The sequence below is a fragment of the Trichosurus vulpecula genome, chromosome 4 (assembly GCF_011100635.1).
Source record: "Trichosurus vulpecula isolate mTriVul1 chromosome 4, mTriVul1.pri, whole genome shotgun sequence".
Taxonomy (NCBI): Eukaryota; Metazoa; Chordata; class Mammalia; order Diprotodontia; family Phalangeridae; genus Trichosurus; species Trichosurus vulpecula.
The window spans coordinates 54,001,915-54,019,417 of record NC_050576.1 but is presented as its reverse complement, the minus strand read 5'-3'; the positions used below and the strand labels follow the sequence as shown (position 1 = coordinate 54,019,417).

General features: G+C 44.6%; 1 protein-coding gene across 1 annotated transcript; it reads right to left on the bottom strand.

The window, feature by feature from the left end:
- Positions 1–976: 976 nt before the first annotated feature.
- Positions 977–15,083, bottom strand: LOC118845435 (low affinity immunoglobulin gamma Fc region receptor II-a-like). Its single transcript, XM_036753342.1, has 6 exons — positions 15,008–15,083; positions 12,409–12,429; positions 9,934–10,188; positions 5,233–5,487; positions 3,890–3,997; positions 977–1,541 (listed from the first exon to the last, which is right to left on the bottom strand). Exons 1-5 carry the CDS (start codon positions 15,081–15,083, stop codon positions 3,897–3,899), a joined length of 708 nt encoding a protein of 235 aa, XP_036609237.1. The 3' UTR covers positions 977–1,541; positions 3,890–3,896.
- Positions 15,084–17,503: the final 2,420 nt, after the last annotated feature.

Genomic DNA, 17,503 nt, shown 5'->3' with positions numbered 1-17,503 from the left:
AAAGTGAGATTATTAACCCCTTAAAGTTGCTTTCCTTAGAAAAGCAGATCGAAGACTCTGTGCTAGCAGCCCCGCTGTGTGCTCTTGTTGTTGGCCTTGTCGTTAGTCTTTCACCTCCACAGCAGCTGCTAGCAACACTGTTGTTACAATGCTTCAAGGGAGAGCACAGCCAGAGAAGACTAATGTAAAAGCCAGAGAGGTTTCCATAAAGCACCAGACTTTTAAAAAGCAGGCTGTCACAAAAGAGGTGCCTGAGGCCCACTGTCTTCTGTCCCAGGACATCTCAACACAAACCAGGGACTATTTAGAGGTGGGACAAGGAGATTGGGGGTACAAAGAAACCCTGTTTCATCTGTTGTAGATCATCCTGACTTAGGGGAGCCATGCTCAGCCACCTCCTGCCCCTGCCCCAACGCCTATTGAAAGAAAAAAACTGCCTCTACAGCCAGGTCCTGCCCTAGGGATAGAGCAGTGTCAGGAGGGGGCAGAGAAGTTGCTCTAAAGGGACCCAGAGAATTGGGATTGTCCGGAGTACTGTGCAAGAGTGATTCAGGGCATGGAGTCATTTGGGTTGGGTAGATGCTGGCAGCAGAGACAGGCAGTATAAACACTGACAGTCAATTACCTTCAAGTCTTTAAAAGCAGTTTAGAATTCACACAGACAACTGCAAAAGAGATTTTCAAATCTATTTTCCTGGAATGGCAAAGTTGACTCAGGAAGCTGCTGGTCTCTAGCCTTAGGTCCACCAGATCCCTCAACCTGGTGCTTGTGGGAACAAGCAGGTTAGGTCCACTGAGGTGGTCACCACTAGGGGTGATTCTGATAAGTTGAGTGTCCTGATACTTCTTCCTCAGGATTACCTGTGTTAACTGCATGGAATCAACTTCTAACTTGAGAGTGGCCAGAGCTGAACAGAGCACACCAGAGACAAGAGAGTTAGGAATCAAACAGAAGTTTTATTTTAAAGTGAGGAAAACAAATTACAAGCAAGGACACAAGTGCCCCGGCCCCCGTCCCTATTGGGGGACCCGCTTTGGTGTGGCCAAATCTCAACACTTATACCAGTGGCTGTGCAGTGAGCTGTAACCCTGACAAAGAGGGGTAACCACAACAACATGACGAGTTTGATTCATAGTGAGGCTTCATGACTAAAACTTGTCCGAGCTCTGAGAACATCTGACGCTGGTGAAAGCAATGCAATAATTATATGATTTTGCTAGAGAGTGACATCATCCAGAGGCTGAGCACAAAGGATTGTTGTTAACTCCAGCTTAGGATACCACTTGCTTCTCAGGTATCTCCTAATATCTTGACACTTCTGTACTTTACAGATGAATAAGACACTGAAATCTCCACCTAGAGAAAACAGGGAGATGAGGAATACCTGGGGAGGTGGGATGTGTAGAGCAGAACAGATGGAGCAAGAGAGAAACATAGGAGTTAAGTAAGAAAGGGGAAAAGAGGAAGGGGTGGAGTGTGCCGGGAAGGAGCTGAGGCACCGCAGTTCCCTTAGTCTTTCCTGTCTCATCAGGAGTGTTGGCTGTGAATGAAAAGAAAAGTTGTCAGCCCCAAGCACTGTTACATTAAAGCATTTATAAAGTTCTAGAGATACTGTTGCTGTTGTTTGTATACATAAGAGAGAAGCTAAAAAGTACAACCCAATCACCTACAAATTAAAAAAAAGATCCAAGCTTGTCTTTCCTCAGGCCCTTTCTGTAAGCCAAGAGCAAGTTGGCCAGATTCCTTCCCTGAGCTAGCCCTACCTCCTGGCCCCACAGCTGCTGCTGGGTTGGCCACACACCTCCACTCCAGAGCCCTGACTCCTCACCCTCCTTAGCTGAACATCTTTGTCTTCTACCAATGGACACTGGATTTGAACCCAGAAGATCTGGATTTGAATTCTACTTCTACCACTTAGGATCTGCATATGGTGTACTGGCGAGAAGGCTTGATTTGGAGTCAAAGCAGAGCTCTGCCACCATGTGCTTTACAGCAAGTCACTTAACTTCTATGGGCCACGGTTTCCACATCTGTAAAATGAGGGGATTGGACTAAATGATCTCTGATCCTGTGATTTTATGATCTTGGGCAAATCATATGATCCTTTTGAATCTCAGTCACTTCATCTGGGAAATGGGGATAAAAAATAATAGAGTAAATGCATTTTATAATAAGTAATATAATACATAATGTAGGAATTGTAATATACATATATTATATAATAAATGAAATAGAAATTAAAAAGTTTTTAAAAATAAATTTTAAAAACTATTTAACTCACAGAGTTACTGTGAGGATTAACTTGTATAACTATCTGCCTTCTCCTCACAACAGGCCTCACAGTGCTCCTGAGAGTCCCATACTAGCCCTAGATACCTCTTACTCCCCTTCTTGAGAAGCACTGTCCTGAACTCCTGGTTGTGTAGGCTTTGCCATGTAATATCCTCACTTTTCCCCAACTAAAATGTTGTCCTAGCTGTGCTACAGAGCTGACCACGAGAGCTGAGCTTCTGCCCTCCTTGCAGCTCTGTTGAACTCCCACAAGCCTCCTTTTCTTCAACCCCCAGTTCACCTTGCTGTACCAAACAGGGCAAGGTGTATGTGTGTCCCACCATACACTGGGACAGTTAATGACAGGGCTATCTGTACTCACTTGGTTCCTCTGGGAGATTCTCTCCTTGTTCCCTGTGTTTAGGATTGTTTGGGAGAGCTAAGGCAGGGCACATATAAGGCCAGCGAGACAATGGGATAGAGTCATGCACCTCAGGACCAAGGACCGGGAAAAGTGTTTGATTAAAGGAGAAACAGACACCCCTTTAATGCCATCACATACCACTCAATGTGATACTTTCTGAGACAATGGGAGATAAACAAGCACAAAGACCTTCGCATTTCTGTACTCCAGATCTCAAGCCGGGAGAGGTGATGGGTCAGGTGGGGAAGCACTAATCGTCATCTCATGTGGAGAGAAGTCTGTGTCCAAGACTAAACAGTGGCTGAGCCACTACCACCTTCCATCCCTCCCCCGTTCCACTGCCAGGAGAGACTAAGACTCCCACTTTCCCTGAGAGTTCAGCTCCAAATCACAGAGGCCCCTCAAAGTAGCACTCAGGTTACTCAGGGAAATCTGGTTGGAAGCATGGGGAGAAAGAAAAAGGCAGCCAAGTGTGGTGTAAAGAGGCCAGATTGGAAGGTAGAGGACTACTGTAATTCTGTCTCTGCCTCTTTCTATTTGTGATGCTAGAGAAGCTGCTTAACCTTTCTAGGCCCCTACTACCTCATCTGTAAAGTCAGGAGACATTGTTAGATCCCTTCCTTCTCTTAATCTGTGATCCTCTGAAATCACAAACTTTGCCTTCCCATTTTCACACCCTCCCCCACAGCCTGTCTGACTAAGGGCACCATTGAAGAATGCAGTTGGGATAATTCCAGCCCAAGGAAAAGGAAGTGGTCATTAGTAAGTCTAGAGGATTCTCCAAAGAGATGAGAAAGCTGATAACTAAGTGGAATAGTTGGGGGTGTGTCTCAGAGGTCACTCAGTCTAGATTGTAATGTGTCTCAGAGACTATATTTATCCCTGTTACTTACTATTTCTCTTATCATATATTTGTTTCTTCATCAAGTTAGGTTTTTCATGTGATAAATTGTGATGCTTTTTACTTATTAGATTTGTAAAGGACCATCCCCACGCTCCTGACTCCAGTATCTGTGGAACAAAAGAACTCCCCTGCTGTGTTAAAGAATCTTGCAGTTGTACGTATGTGTATGGCTAAGGATTCCCTAGGCCAGTGAAACAATGGTCCTGATCCAGGGTCTGAGGAAGGACAAGGCTGGGATCTTGGCCAAGAAGAGAGCACATTATATAAGAAACCAAGGGGAACCACATACCTGGTTCTTAGATTTTCTTGAAGAAATACAGGGCAGCAGCAGCAATTATACCAATCACAATCACCAGGAGCAATATTATTATAACCACTTTCATGGTGCTCATCTTCCCTTCTGCCCTCGGGAGAAAGAGATCTCAAGATAAACAGCACTTCTTCTTCCCTACCTCTATTATCTCCTTACCATCCATTGTTGCTAAATCAGTCACCCCAGGCTTCCCAGTTACTCCTCACTTATCTTTAGTAGCCAAGCATGCTTCTAGTCTCAGCTTCCTGGTTTTCTAGGCTTCTTTTAGTTTCAGCTCCAATCCTACCTTCTGCAAGAAGCCTTCCCCAGTCCCCCTTAATTCTACTACCTTTCCTCCAAGATGAGCTCCAATTGGTGCTATATATCTTGATTATACAGAGTTGCTTAGATGATGTCTCCCTCATTAGGTTGTCACCTCCTAAAAGTCAGAGACTATTTTTTTCTTTCTTTGCATCCACAGAGCCTAACATAGTACAGTACCTGACACTTAATAAGTACTTGTATATGTTTTGTTGACTTAATCCAGGCTCCTTCATGTTTCTGATGGAGGCCTTCACTCATAACCTTGTAGAGGACCCCCAGAGTCTGAAGAAAAGAACACTCCTCAGGCCTCTCTTACAAGGAGAGGCCATTTGCACAGTCTTAACACAGTCTCTACCTGGATACAGAACTATCCTGAAGAAGGCGGCCTGGGAGATGGTACAGGATAGGTTGTGGGTTTCTATGAGTACTTTATAAGTTTTATATGTGAATGATCTTCTCCCCCAACTTAGGGGCTTCCTTTGATATTCTGGGGTCATCTCAAGAGTCATTGAACAGCTGTCTTCTTAAAGTTTGTCACTCCAAAGGAGGTGAGCATAAAGGGACTGGACCTCTGACTAGGACTGCTAAAAACCCTGCCCATCTGACCTGATTGCCACATAGTGGGACTGCCATGACTCTCCGTGGCTCTTTGACTCAACTGGAATTATTGAGGGAGTGGTATGACACAGTGTATATGGTGCTGGGCTTGGAATAAGGAAGACCCTCGTTCAAGTCCTGCTGCTGTGTTGTCATGGAGATGTCACACCTCTCTGAGCCTCAATATCTTACATTTAAAATGATAATAACAGTCATAATAATGCCTGGGGGTCAGTTTTATTTTTCATGGAGATTAAATGACACATGTATGAAAGACTTAGACTTGGAAATACTACCTAAATGTCAATTATTCCTAGTCTCTCTTTGTAGCATCTCCTTGTCCTCCCCATAAGAACCACATAATCCCAGTCCTAGGTGTGTCTCTGTCCCCTTCAAATGCCTTGGCCAAGTATTATTACCTTTGACAGTGATAACCACAGCTGCAGATACACGGGTAGTACACCCTATGTTTCCTTGACAGTAGTAGGATCCACTGTGAGTACAGTCCACTTGATGGACAATATGATTGAAAGCCCGATTGTGAAACTTTAAGGATTGGTTGTTGTGGTAGTATGTGACTTTGTGCAGAGGTTTGTTCCTCCAACTGTGGCACCTTAGGGTCATAGTGTCACCTTCTGTGAATTCTAGTCTCTCTACCTGGAGTAGCAGCCAATCTGAAAGATAAACACAAATGCCATTGGCTCAGGACATTTCAGCTTGTCCTAGAGCCTTGGGCCATCTAAGACATCCTGCCATCTGCAAAGACAAAGAAAAGCAGACCCTGACTCTGAACAGTGATTCCAGTCACTGAACCTGGCCAGGAGATGAGTAGAATGACACTTGCTAGAATCTGCTCACATGTTGTTATTGTTGTTGTTGGTACTTTTTTCAAAGTGCACCAATCTTAGGTTGATGTCTTAGCTCAGGGGTGAATTCAATTTAAGAGTGGTGGAGTTGCACAAAGTCATCATATGCACTCTCACTTCCAGAGTCATCAAAGTCCCATGGCAAGACAAAAGGTAGGAGGACTGACAAGGGCCCAGGATATAGTGGATGACCCTGGCATCTTTGATCTCCTGACCAAGCTCTAAGCACTGCCACAGTGCCTGCTTCAGCCACTTTCATGTCTGTTGGGACAAGGTGTTTTTATCCATCCATTCCACTGGCAGAAGTCTTCATATAGTTGGAGCAGTGTAACAACAATGCTACTTGCTACTACTGTGGCTGTTTAAAACCAGTAACACCAGCACACAGGAGGGCTGCTATCACAGGTTCTTTGATCTGCTTTTCCAAGGAAAGCAGCTTAAAGGGGTTTATAGTCTCACTTTAATCAAACATGCATATATCCTTCACTTAGTTTAGGGGAAAAAGTCAGCACCCTGATGTATGAGTAAGGCAATGATAATAATGTAGATGATAATTGTCAAAATGCCTATGTAGTTCTGTATCACAAAGTATATGAGACTGTCCACATAGAAGGTAGAAGAAGTAAACCGTTTATTCAGACACCAGAGAACCAGATCCCACAAGCCATTTATCCAATCTATCAGAGCAGTAAAACATTCACTACACAATATGACAACATGGAGCCTCACCAATCCCAAACCTCTCTGACCCCCTGCTGGGGTTTTCCCCAAAACAAACTCACAGTATAGTTTGTTCAGCACTATCACAACAGTGGCCATTAGCAGCCATAACTGGTCTCTCTATCTCCCTCTCTGCATTTCCTGTGACATAACTTCCTTTTTCTGTTAGGAAGGTCTTCCCACCACATATAATTTAGGCTTCCTGTGATGTAAGCAGGTCACATGGACTATTAATGGGTGAGAAAGATCTTCAAATCTAAATTGCTACTAAGGCTGAACTTCAGAGAAAACACAAACAGGAATTACAAGGAGAAATTATAAACAGAGCAAAATAGCACAAATCAACAGATAGGCTTCTATCTGACCAAAACATTACATACATAAGTACCAGAAAGATAAAGACCAACATCTGGGTTTTCAAAGCCACTGGGGCTTCTTAATGGCTACCCAGAGTCTCCACCTCAACACTCTTGCAATGAGTGAGCCCCAAATAAAATGCTAACCTCAGAGTATATATATACTTCTTCAGGGTCAGAGAGCTTCACACCTCTTGAGAGCTTCATACCTCTCCTGACCTAATTAGAAAAAGGGTGTGGTCCTTCCTACAAACACAGGCAAGACTCAGTCAAAGGCACTTGATTGTGTTAGTGCTGAGAAGCACTCTAAAAGGAAAAACAATAAAAAGTCCCACTTTCTTGCCCTTAATTCCACCCCTCTAGGATCCTTGGCCTTACAATCTAAATGGGCATGGACCTGGAACAAATAGAGGCACTATACTTTGTGAGCCCATCACATAATAACTTATTACTAAAGTGGGCCATACAGTCTTAAATAAAACATCATTCAGGATACCCTATAGCATTTCTCAGAACACCCACCCAGCATATATCATTGTTCAATAAACTTAACCATAACATTCATAGCAACACCCTTAAGCAAAACATCATTCAGTAGCCTTCCTCAAAATACTTGTTTCCACAAGCAGGGGGTCCCAGGCGAGGGTCTTCGCTAGCACAACATGTCATCCTTAAGGGGTAGCAGAAAATACAAATACCATCCATCCCCAGGTCACAACAAGTTACAATCTCCTCAGTCAATACAAAGTGTCCAAGTAAAGTCCTCTTTTCATCTTGACCCTAGGTCGACTTTCAAGACCCAAGTCCCTTTTTCTGTGGGCCACCTGCTCCCAGCACTTGAATGGATTCACATACAGGCGGCTCCTGCTCCTCTCTCTCAGCTCAGCAGGACTGCTACATTTCAAGTTCTGCCTGTTCCTGACTGACAGTAGTTTCCAGGGGCTCTGACCAAAGTTTCCGTTTCTGAGAAAGCCAAGCTCCACATATAAGAAGCTCTCCACTCCTGTTCCAGGCTCCACAGAATCATAGTTACTACAACTGGGAAATAAACAATTATCCCACCCCCATACTTTCCTTTTAATTTTCAGATCCTACCAACTATGCCATTTTGTAACAATAATATTTCTTGCCATTTTGTAACAACAATGCTACTTGCTACTACTGTGGCTGTTTAAAACATAGCCCACCAGTACACAGGAGGGCTGCTAGTACAGGTTCTTTGATCTGCTTTTCTAAGGAAAGCAACTTAAAGGGCTTTACAATCCCACTTTAATCAAACATGCATATATCATTCACTTGGTTCTGGGAGAAAAGTCAGCACTTTCAACTTCATAGAAAACACAAACAGGAATTAAAAGGGAAATTATAAACAGAGCAAAATAGCACAAATCAACACACAGGGTTCTATCTGTCTGAACAAGACATTATATACATAGTTACCAGAGAGAGAAACACCAATATCTGGGTTTTGAAAGCTGGGGCAGGGGTCTCCTTAATGGCTACCCAGAGTCTCCACACCAACACTCTTGCAATAAGTGAGCCCCAAACAAAATGCTAACCTCAGAGTATATATACACTTCTTCAGGGCCAGAGAGCTTCACACCTCTTGAGGGCTTCACACCTCTCCTGACCTAATTAGCATAAGGGTGTGGGCCTTCCTGCAATGGAAAGCAAGACTCAATAAATGGCACTTGATTGCCTTAGTGCTGAGAAGCACTCTAAAAGAAAAAATCAATAAAAAGTCCCACTTCACTTGACCTTATAAGTAGACACCCCTGCAACTTGCCAATAGGTTTCTGCCCAGTGGGTTACCCTCAGCCTCAGTAACCACTCTGTCCAGATGGGTGACCACTGCACGTGCTACAGCTTCTTGGAACCACAGGGGAGAGTTGAGTTCCAAGTAGACGCCAGAGGTAGATGAACAGCCCAGAGATGGATTTAGCAAACCCTCACACTAGAGGTCCTAGTACTCCTTGAATACCCACACACCCTATCTGCCCACATATAATCCAAAGGGCTTACCACATATCAGAGCCGAAGAAATGGGGAAAGAAATGGGGAGAATGTGCAGGTAAGACAAACACTGGGCAACTTGGGAGGAATTAAAGAACTAGGCTGGGTCCTAAAACATTTTAGAGAATGTGAGGTGCTGTGTAATCTGGGGTCATAACTCTCAGCCTGCAGGGGATGCTAGTACAGAATAGTGAGCTGAACATGGGACTCTACTGCCCAACCAACTCCAATTAGAATCCCCATTGCCTCTAGGAAAAAATGCAAATTCCATTGTAGGCTGTGAAAAGCCTTTACCACATAGCCAGCCTCACTAGACATGAATCTTCCCTCCCTTACATTTGACCACCCAGCCAAAGTGGACTTCTCCCTGTTCCTCAAATGCTACTGTCAGCTTCCAACTCCAGGCTTTTCCACTGTGCATATCTACACCCCCACCCCCACCCCCACTCCCCCCATGCCTGGAATGCAGCCCCTCCTCACCTCTCCTTCATAAAGACCCTCTCTTCCTGTAAGATGCAGCTCAGGCAAGACCTTCTGCACCAAGCCTTTCCTGGTCCTCTCAACTGCAAGCAACCTTCCTTTCAAAACACCTTGTATATATAATATAGATACTTGTTAATTTTATATTTATGTTGTATATATATCATACATGTATATGTTATCATTATAAGGTGTGTATATACATACATACAGACATATTTTGTATATATATGTACTGTATCTATATCTATTACACGTACTTGTTACCTCCCCTATTAGAATGTAAGCTCTTTGTGACCAAGGATTGTTTCATTCTCTGTATTTGTATATCCAGTGCTCATTACATGATAGGCCTTTAATAAATACTTATTGACTGGTTAAATATAGGTCCCTAGTCTCCTGGTCGTTGGGGAGGGGGGTACTTCTGGAAATTTCCTGGCAGAAATGAGTAATGAAAATACTCAGTAAGAGAAACTTAGAACAAGGCAAGCTAAATTTGTACCTCAGAAGGGGCAACGGTGAAAAGGAGAATTAAAATAATCTGCGAATTTCTCAGGAACTCTTTTGCCCATCCCCTTTACATTAGTACTGCCAGGATATGTTCCTTTCCAGGCTGTATTGTAAGCAGATTTCAACTCTTCCCCTCCCCCTCCACCTTTTCCCAGGCTCCTTAACCTTCACTTACCACTAGTGACTTGTAGTTGCACAGGGTTGCTGAGAGCAGTGTGTTCTGTCTGGCACTGGTATTCCCCACTGTCTTCCACGTTGACAGCTGGGATGGTAAAGGACTCCCCATAGATGGGGAGAACTGACCCATTGTGGAGCCATTTAACAGAATTCTGTCCAGGAGTCTGGAACACTTCACAAGTCAAAGTCACACTGTCCCCTTGGAGCTCATTGAACCATGGGGGTTGCAGGGTCACTACTGCTCTTAGGGGACCTGATGGGTAGAGAGGAGAGGGGAATGAAGAAAAGGAGTATCCAAGGAGGCACAAAATCCCAGATCTGAGGGGAGGATATGAGTGACAGACACAGAGAATAGAATGGAACACACACAGTACATGTTTAGAGGGCTGTGGAGTGGACAAAAGGTCAGAGCTGGGTCAACGCTGATGGCAGTTTTCTCACACACTGACGCCACACTGAGTCATGAGGCCACAGGGCCTTTTCCAGAAGGGTGAACAGCTCCCTAAAGATCCTCTAGGTCCCATCTGATTGGTAAAAACCAACCACAACCACAACAAACAGTAAAGCATCATCACCTTCTCAAAGAGAACTCATCTCGAGGAAAGGAAGAGTGAATAATCTGTAACTTCAATCTTCAAAATTGAGGGGAAACTCTAAAAATTTCTGGGGTCAGTATGGCTCTGTGGGAAGGAAAGGGATCCATTTATTAAGGAAATATTCTTCCTGCAGGAAGAGAGAAGGGTCACATTTGCCTCCATTCCAAAGCCAGGCAACCAGCCCCTACTAGCTGCAAGCCTCATCAAAGCATCTGAATCTGCCCCCAATACCTCCTTCTCCAACCCTCTTAGTTGATATAATGCAGAGACCCAAGATCTAAGGATGATAGATACAGACACATGTACAATGCACAATGCATATACTCAACATGGTGTCGACAGCAGCACCCACAGACTGTGAGCTCCTTGAAAGAAGGGATTGTTTGTGCCATTCCTTGTATCCTCAACAATCAGTAGTTTCTGTGATGGCACGGACATTTAATAAGCACTTGTTGACTTGATTTGACATGACCCACAGACATTTATAGCACATATATAGACATTATAGATCACTTGGGGCAGGAGAAAGAATGCTGGCTTTGCATTCAAGGATGTTGTGTTCAAATTCTGGTTTATCTACTTACTAGTTTGTGACCTTGGGCCACTCAGTTAACCTTTCTTGCACTCAGTTTCCTCACCTGCAAAATGAGGAAGTTGGACTAGATGACCCCTTCCCAGCTCTCATCCATGACCCATCAACTATGTTGACAACCTCAGAGCAACCACAGACACACAAAATCCGGATAAGCCATGGGGAGGGGGGATGGGAAACAAGTATTTATTGAGTGCCTACTGTGTGCCAAGTACTGTGCTAAGCATTTTACACACATTCTGTCATTTGATCCTAAATCATAAGATTTAGAGCTGAAAGGGACCATAAAGATTATCTAGTGAGTCCAACTGGCTCATTTCACAGATGAGAAAACTGAGGCTTAGAGCAGTTAAATAATGAAGTCAAATCGATAGTAGATAGCAGACTTTTCTTTCCATGGATCAGGTAGTGAAACACACACAAGCCCAGGGATACAGAAGAAATGGGATATACACATGAGAACTGCTCAAACTCAGAAGGGCAGATAGGTGAGGCAGTAGATAGAGCCCCAGGCCTGAAGTCAGGAAGTCTTTAGGTCAAATCAGATTTCAGACACTTACTAGCAGTGTGACCCTGGCCAAACCCCATACCTTCTTGTCTCAGTTTCCTCATCTGTAAAATGAGCTGAAGAAAGAAATGGTAAACCACTCCAGTGTCCATGCCAAGAAAATCCCAAATGTTGTGAAGATGCGGACAAGACTGAACAATGACAATTCACTCAAACACAGAAAAACATGGTGACACACCTAATCAGACTAGTCCTCTTTGGAGGGTATATGCTTCCTGTGACTTCATAACTGAAAAACAAATGTGTAGAGTAGCTAGGTGGCACATTGGATAGAGCACTGGGCCTGGAAGCAGGAAGATCTGCATTCAAACCCAGGCTCAGACACTTACTAGCTGTGTGACAGAAAGTGAGTCACTTCACCCTTATTTGCCTCAGTTCCCCATCTGTAAAATGGAGACACACTAGAGAAGGAGAGTCAGACATGACTGAACAGGCTCCTGAGGAAGAGGGTTGAATCTCTAGCAGTAGAAAGGGGAACAAACAGCTTTGGGTAGAAGTTACTGGGAGAAGAGAGTTATCTCAGCGACAACTGCTTCAGTGTTGGCACTAAAGTCTCACTCTGCCTTTAATCAGGAGGGTGCAAGGCTCCAGTGAGGGTAGGAGCTACTGTCCTGGCTGTAATGATATGTCCTATACTGTACTGATATCAATGTTCAGGAAGGGCAGGGCAGAGGGTGGTTAACAAAAAAAGAAGCAAACATTGAATACAGAACTTACCATTACTCCTGATGGCCGGAGCTGCAAGAGACCAGAAAGCAGGGATTAGACCAGGGCAGGTGCCCCAGGGGCCAGGCAGCTGGAGCTTCCTCTAGCCAGGAGAGGGACCTAAAGAAGCCTGTTGTGCAGCCTTTCCCCAGCGTTCCTCAGAGCTGCCTGGGATCAGAGTGATTCCAGGGGCACTGGAATTCCCCTCCCCTCAACCAGATAAGAAAACAACCTACTGCCTGTTCAGTGACATGTGAAATGACACCATCAGAGACCTTCCTGGGGCTTGATGTTTTGTTCCCTTTCAAAATGCAAACCTCTTCCCACCTAAGTGTCAATGGGTTTATTGAATTAAATCCTTTCTTGAGAGTAGGATTTAATCTAAGAGTGCTCAGGAACAGAGAGAAGGACAAAGGAAGGAGAGTCTGGGTGACTGGCTGTATCTGACTATGCTTTTTCTTTTTTTGTTTTTTATTTGTAATTTATTTATTTGTAATATTCTTTTTTTCCCAAAGTTTCAGTTCTCTATTCTCTCCCTCCTTTCCAAGAAATGTGATATCAATTATACATGTGAAATCATGCAAAACATATATCCATATTACTGGTTATGCTTCTAAGTACTAGGAAAGGCTATGTGGGCTGCAATAGGATTGGTCAGTAGTCAGGATTTAACCAGGTGGTTCAGTGGATAAAACACTGGGCCTAGGCAGGAAGATCTGAGCTGAGAACTAGACCTCAGACACTTACTAACTGTGTGATCCTGGGCAAATCTCTTAGCACTGTCTGCCTCCGTTTCCTCATCTCTAAGATGGGGACAATGACAGCACCTACATCACAGGGTTGTGGTGAAGATCAAATGAGTCCATGTAAAGCCCTTTACAAACTTTAAAGTGCCATTTAAACGTTAGCTCTTGTTATTAGTGCAAAGGCAGAATTGGATCCTTGTCTGAACAGGGGAACAAGGCCAGGGATGTTTAGATGTTCAGAGACTGTACAGAGGGAAGGTGCAGGAAAATCAGAACTTTCCCCCCATGTAGACAGAAAGACAGAAGTGAAGAATGGGCAGAACTGCAGATATCCAAGAGTCTTGGACAGAAGAACTGGTCTGAAAGTCAAGAGACATGGCAGTGTGATCTCAAGAAAGTCCCTTCATTTACCAAGTGTTCATGGAACTCAGGCTCTGCCGTTTACTAACTGTGGAACCTTTCGCTAGACATTAAACCTTCCCAAGGCCTGAGTTTCATCTATAAAATGGGACTAGACTAGATGGCATCTCGGGTCCTTTTAGGCTCTAAACTTCTATTCTAGCCTTTGCTCTCCCTCATTTTCACAACCAAGCACTGCCCATAATCACATCTAGACATTTCTTTGCTTCTGTCCCATTACTGAAATATGTCCAGGGGTCGTGGTGAACCAAAATGTGCCTGGTGTGGATAGAGCCAGGGAACACCCAAGAATCTGTCCAGATACAAGAATGACATTTGGGGGAGTAGAGGAGTATCTACGATGACCCACTGTGGACAGGCCTGGAGCCTCTAGCATGTATTTTGGCCTGGGTGGGGTAGGAAATCTCATCAAAACTTAAAATTTGATCTAGAGATGACAACCCCCACCAAAAAAAAGAGGAAAGAAGAGGAATTTGCTCCAAAATCAGAGGCCTGGTGTGGCTTTGGAGTCAGAGGACCTGAGGTCAAATGATGGCTCTGCTACCTTTGTGACCTTGGACAAATCATTCAGCTTTTTTGGCCTTGGGTTGTTGTTGATCTTTTTCTTCTGAAAAATGGGGGAAGAAGGAGGGGCATCCACGTGGCCACTAAGATTTCTTCCAACTCTGAGTCTTTGATCCAGAGTCACAGCTTAGAGCTTAAAAGTGTGCTAACATGTTTTGGGGAAGCCCTATGTAACATCCTACCTCACCACTCCCTTCCATTCCAGGCAGTGCCTATATATCTGAAGGAAATAAACACAGTTCTCTTCATTCTTCAAGCCCCACAATCTGCTGTTCCTGCATTACTGAAATTGGGATTCTCCCTAATCCCCAGGTCCCCAAATAAACACTTCTCTTCCCTCAACAAGGAAAGCCAGCTTTAGCCACAGGAGAGGGAGCAAACAACAGCAGACTTTCATGATTTGAGCCACACAGGGAGAAGCACCTTCAACCACCTCTTGACTGAAGCAATTTAATTCCACTGCGATTATTAAAATAGAAACATCCTGGAGATGTCTGTCTAACACTGAGTTGTTGTGAGCCATTTATAGCTTAGAGAGGGTCAGGTTCTCAAAGAGAAGGCCACATTAGGAAGGAGAAAGAAAAACTATCAGGTGCCTGGTCAGGAGAGGACACCCAAACAAGAATTTGACATGGCCTAGGGCAAGCTGTAAGAATCAGCATGCCTGGCAGAGGACAGTCCAGTAACTTTAACATGTCTACTCTGTCCTGATTCTAAGGAACTGGTTCTTTTTTAGTCCCTTCCCACTCCCACCCTCCCTCTTCTTTCCATCTTGCCCACTTATACTTTTCTCTTAAGTTAGGCCCCTAAACAAGGCCTGAGCTAGAGTCGGCCCTCTGTCTTTGTACCTCCATTTTCTGTTCCATTAAGCTTAGACTTACCTAGACACAACAGTGTTACCCACGGCAATATAGAGCTGGTTCTGGTGACAGGTTCCAGTACCCATGGTCCCCTCATGGCAGGCAGGGGATGCCAGGAGTGGATTTCAAACAGCACAGATTCAGGAACTAGTACTACACATCTGTCCCACCAATCCTAGCATGTCCACTCCAGAGGACATTTCTTCTAAAAGAAGAAATGAGCATTGGCCTGCTAGCTCAGAATCTTCTCCCCTCCAGCATCTGTCACCTACCCTCCTCCCACTGAAGTCCCTCTTCTTTCTGCTCCCTCCCTTTTTGCCAGCAGAATGCAGTATTTCCTGGACAAACACCCACACAGCTGGGATCAACTGATTACTCAACTCTAAATTCAGAGAAATCTACTAGATAGCAAACAAACTACCCCACCCTTGCCTCAGTGGAACCCAAGATGTAAGTTGCACTGGAAATAGAAGTGTGTGTGTGTGTGTGTGTGTGTGTGCGCGTGTGTGTGTGTGTGTGTGTGTGTGGAGAGAGAGAGAGAGAGAGAGAGAGAGAGAGAGAGAGAGAGAGAGAGTATGTGTATGCATCATATATATGTATATATAAAGAGACAAAATTTAAAGTGGTTTGTCAGCCTCAAAGCTCTTTATGAATGTGAGTTGTTGGTTATTCAAAGGGCCTACCCCAGAGCCCAGTCCTAATTCAGAGAGAGAATGGAGAAGTATGAAAAGCACTCTTCCGTAGAGTCCCCTCGTGCACCATAATAATAACAGCTCCCATTTACAAGGCACTTTTCTTACAACCACCCTGTGACATATGGTGCATATATTCCTTTTGGTGGGTGACAAAGCTTAGATAAGCTGAATGACTTGCCCATGGTCATAGATCTATGAAATATCAGAACCCAAGTTTCCCCATTCTCCCTGTCCATTACACCACTGGATCCGAGTTCTTGGTGCTGGAAATAGTGACCTGGGGTTTCCCATAATTATAGGTTATCCATAATAAAAGGACAAAATACTCCAGGGAAAGTCAGGATGTGGAGTGAGACGGGAAACTCTTTGGAATGGATTGGTGAAGTGGTGCTTATTTCAGGACTCCATACTGGGGTGCTGAGATTAGAGATCCACTTTGAGTTCTGAGTTGCAGTAGGGTTAAAGCCAAGTGTGTGTCTGCACTGGGTCTCTGGAAGTAGAGGGCCACCAGGCTGCCTAAGGAGGATGAATGGACACAGGTCAGAAAAACAGAGTAAGTTGCAGCTCCCAGCCTGTTCATTATTGGGATTGGGTCTTTTGACTTCCAGTACGGAGGAGATAGGACCTCAAAAAAAAGTAAGAAAGAAAAACAAAAAGAAAGGAATTCTTAAGACACAGAGAGGTATAATTGCAGGGAAGAGGAAAACACATGAATCGTCTGAAGGAAAGAAAATGACAGACAACTCACCAATCAAGTTAGGCTTTTAAAAGATGCATACAGAGGGGCGGAGCCAAGATGGCCGCATGAAAACAGCATCTTACTGGAGCTCTCTCACAAGGTCTGTCAGATTCCTATAAAAAAGTGAATTTGAGCAGATTTGAGAGTGTCAGAAACTGCGAGCAGTCTGAGTGGGGCAAATTTCCAAGCCAGGAGAGTCTGAAAGGCTGAAGGAACGAATCTGTAGGCTTGGTGAGCGCTCGGTGTGCGGAGCTGCTACAGATTGCCCCAGAGCAGAAGTGGCCGGCTGGGAAACCCACATGGGAGACAGGCTGGGAGAAAGCCAGGGCCTGAAACTGGTGGAGATCCCCAGGCCTTCCAACACAGGACGGCAGTCTGTGGAAGCAACAGAGGCAGCGCAACGCCACCAGCCGTGAAACACCAACTCCTGAGGCTTGCAGCCCTAAGGTATGAAATGGGGCATCTTGAACGTCCGGGAGATATAATGTCCAGGTAAATGGCTCTAATCCCTCCCCCCCTCACCCAGAGAGTTCCTCAGAAATAAAAGAATGCTGGAACAGAGGAGATAGAAGTGGGGCTTCAGTGGCCAAATAGTAGAAGTTCATTAGTCTCAGAGGGGCAGAGCCGGCAGGGGTCAACACCAGGAGCCCAGACATAACCTTGCTCCCCTAGGGGAAGTGCCCACACCAGCTCAAACAATAAAGAGCTGAGACCAATGCTGAAGAGCAACAGTGTGGGAGAGCAACCCTAGGGAAAGGAACATCAGGTAAACAGACCTCTCCCCCACACCTCAGGAAACTGAAGGCTATAGTTCACAAAGCCAACAACCAGACTCACAATGCCCAGAATAAGAAAGCTGGGACAGAGAGCCCTGAGCCCCAAAGGCAGAAATTTATTGTAAAGCCAGGAAAAGGCTAACCAACATGAAGAAGAACACAAAAAAAACAAGGACCATTGATTCTTTTTATGGAGACAGGCGTGATCAAAATACCAATTTGGAAGAGGATAGCAATGGCACCATAGCTACATCTGATACCTCAAAAGGTAATGTGAACTGCTCTCCAGCCCAAAAGGCATTGCTGG

What these genes read in the sequence shown, in the direction of transcription:
- LOC118845435 (XM_036753342.1), bottom strand. Translation starts at nt 15,083, where the DNA reads ATGAGGGGACCATGGGTACTGGAACCTGTCACCAGAACCAGCTCTATA. An exon ending in GGTAACACTGTTGTGTCTAG is followed by an intron (nt 12,430 to 15,007) that starts GTAAGTCTAAGC and finishes GGTCTCTTGCAG; the next exon opens with CTCCGGCCATCAGGAGTAAT. An exon ending in GCAACTACAAGTCACTAGTG is followed by an intron (nt 5,488 to 9,933) that starts GTAAGTGAAGGT and finishes TTTATCTTTCAG; the next exon opens with ATTGGCTGCTACTCCAGGTA.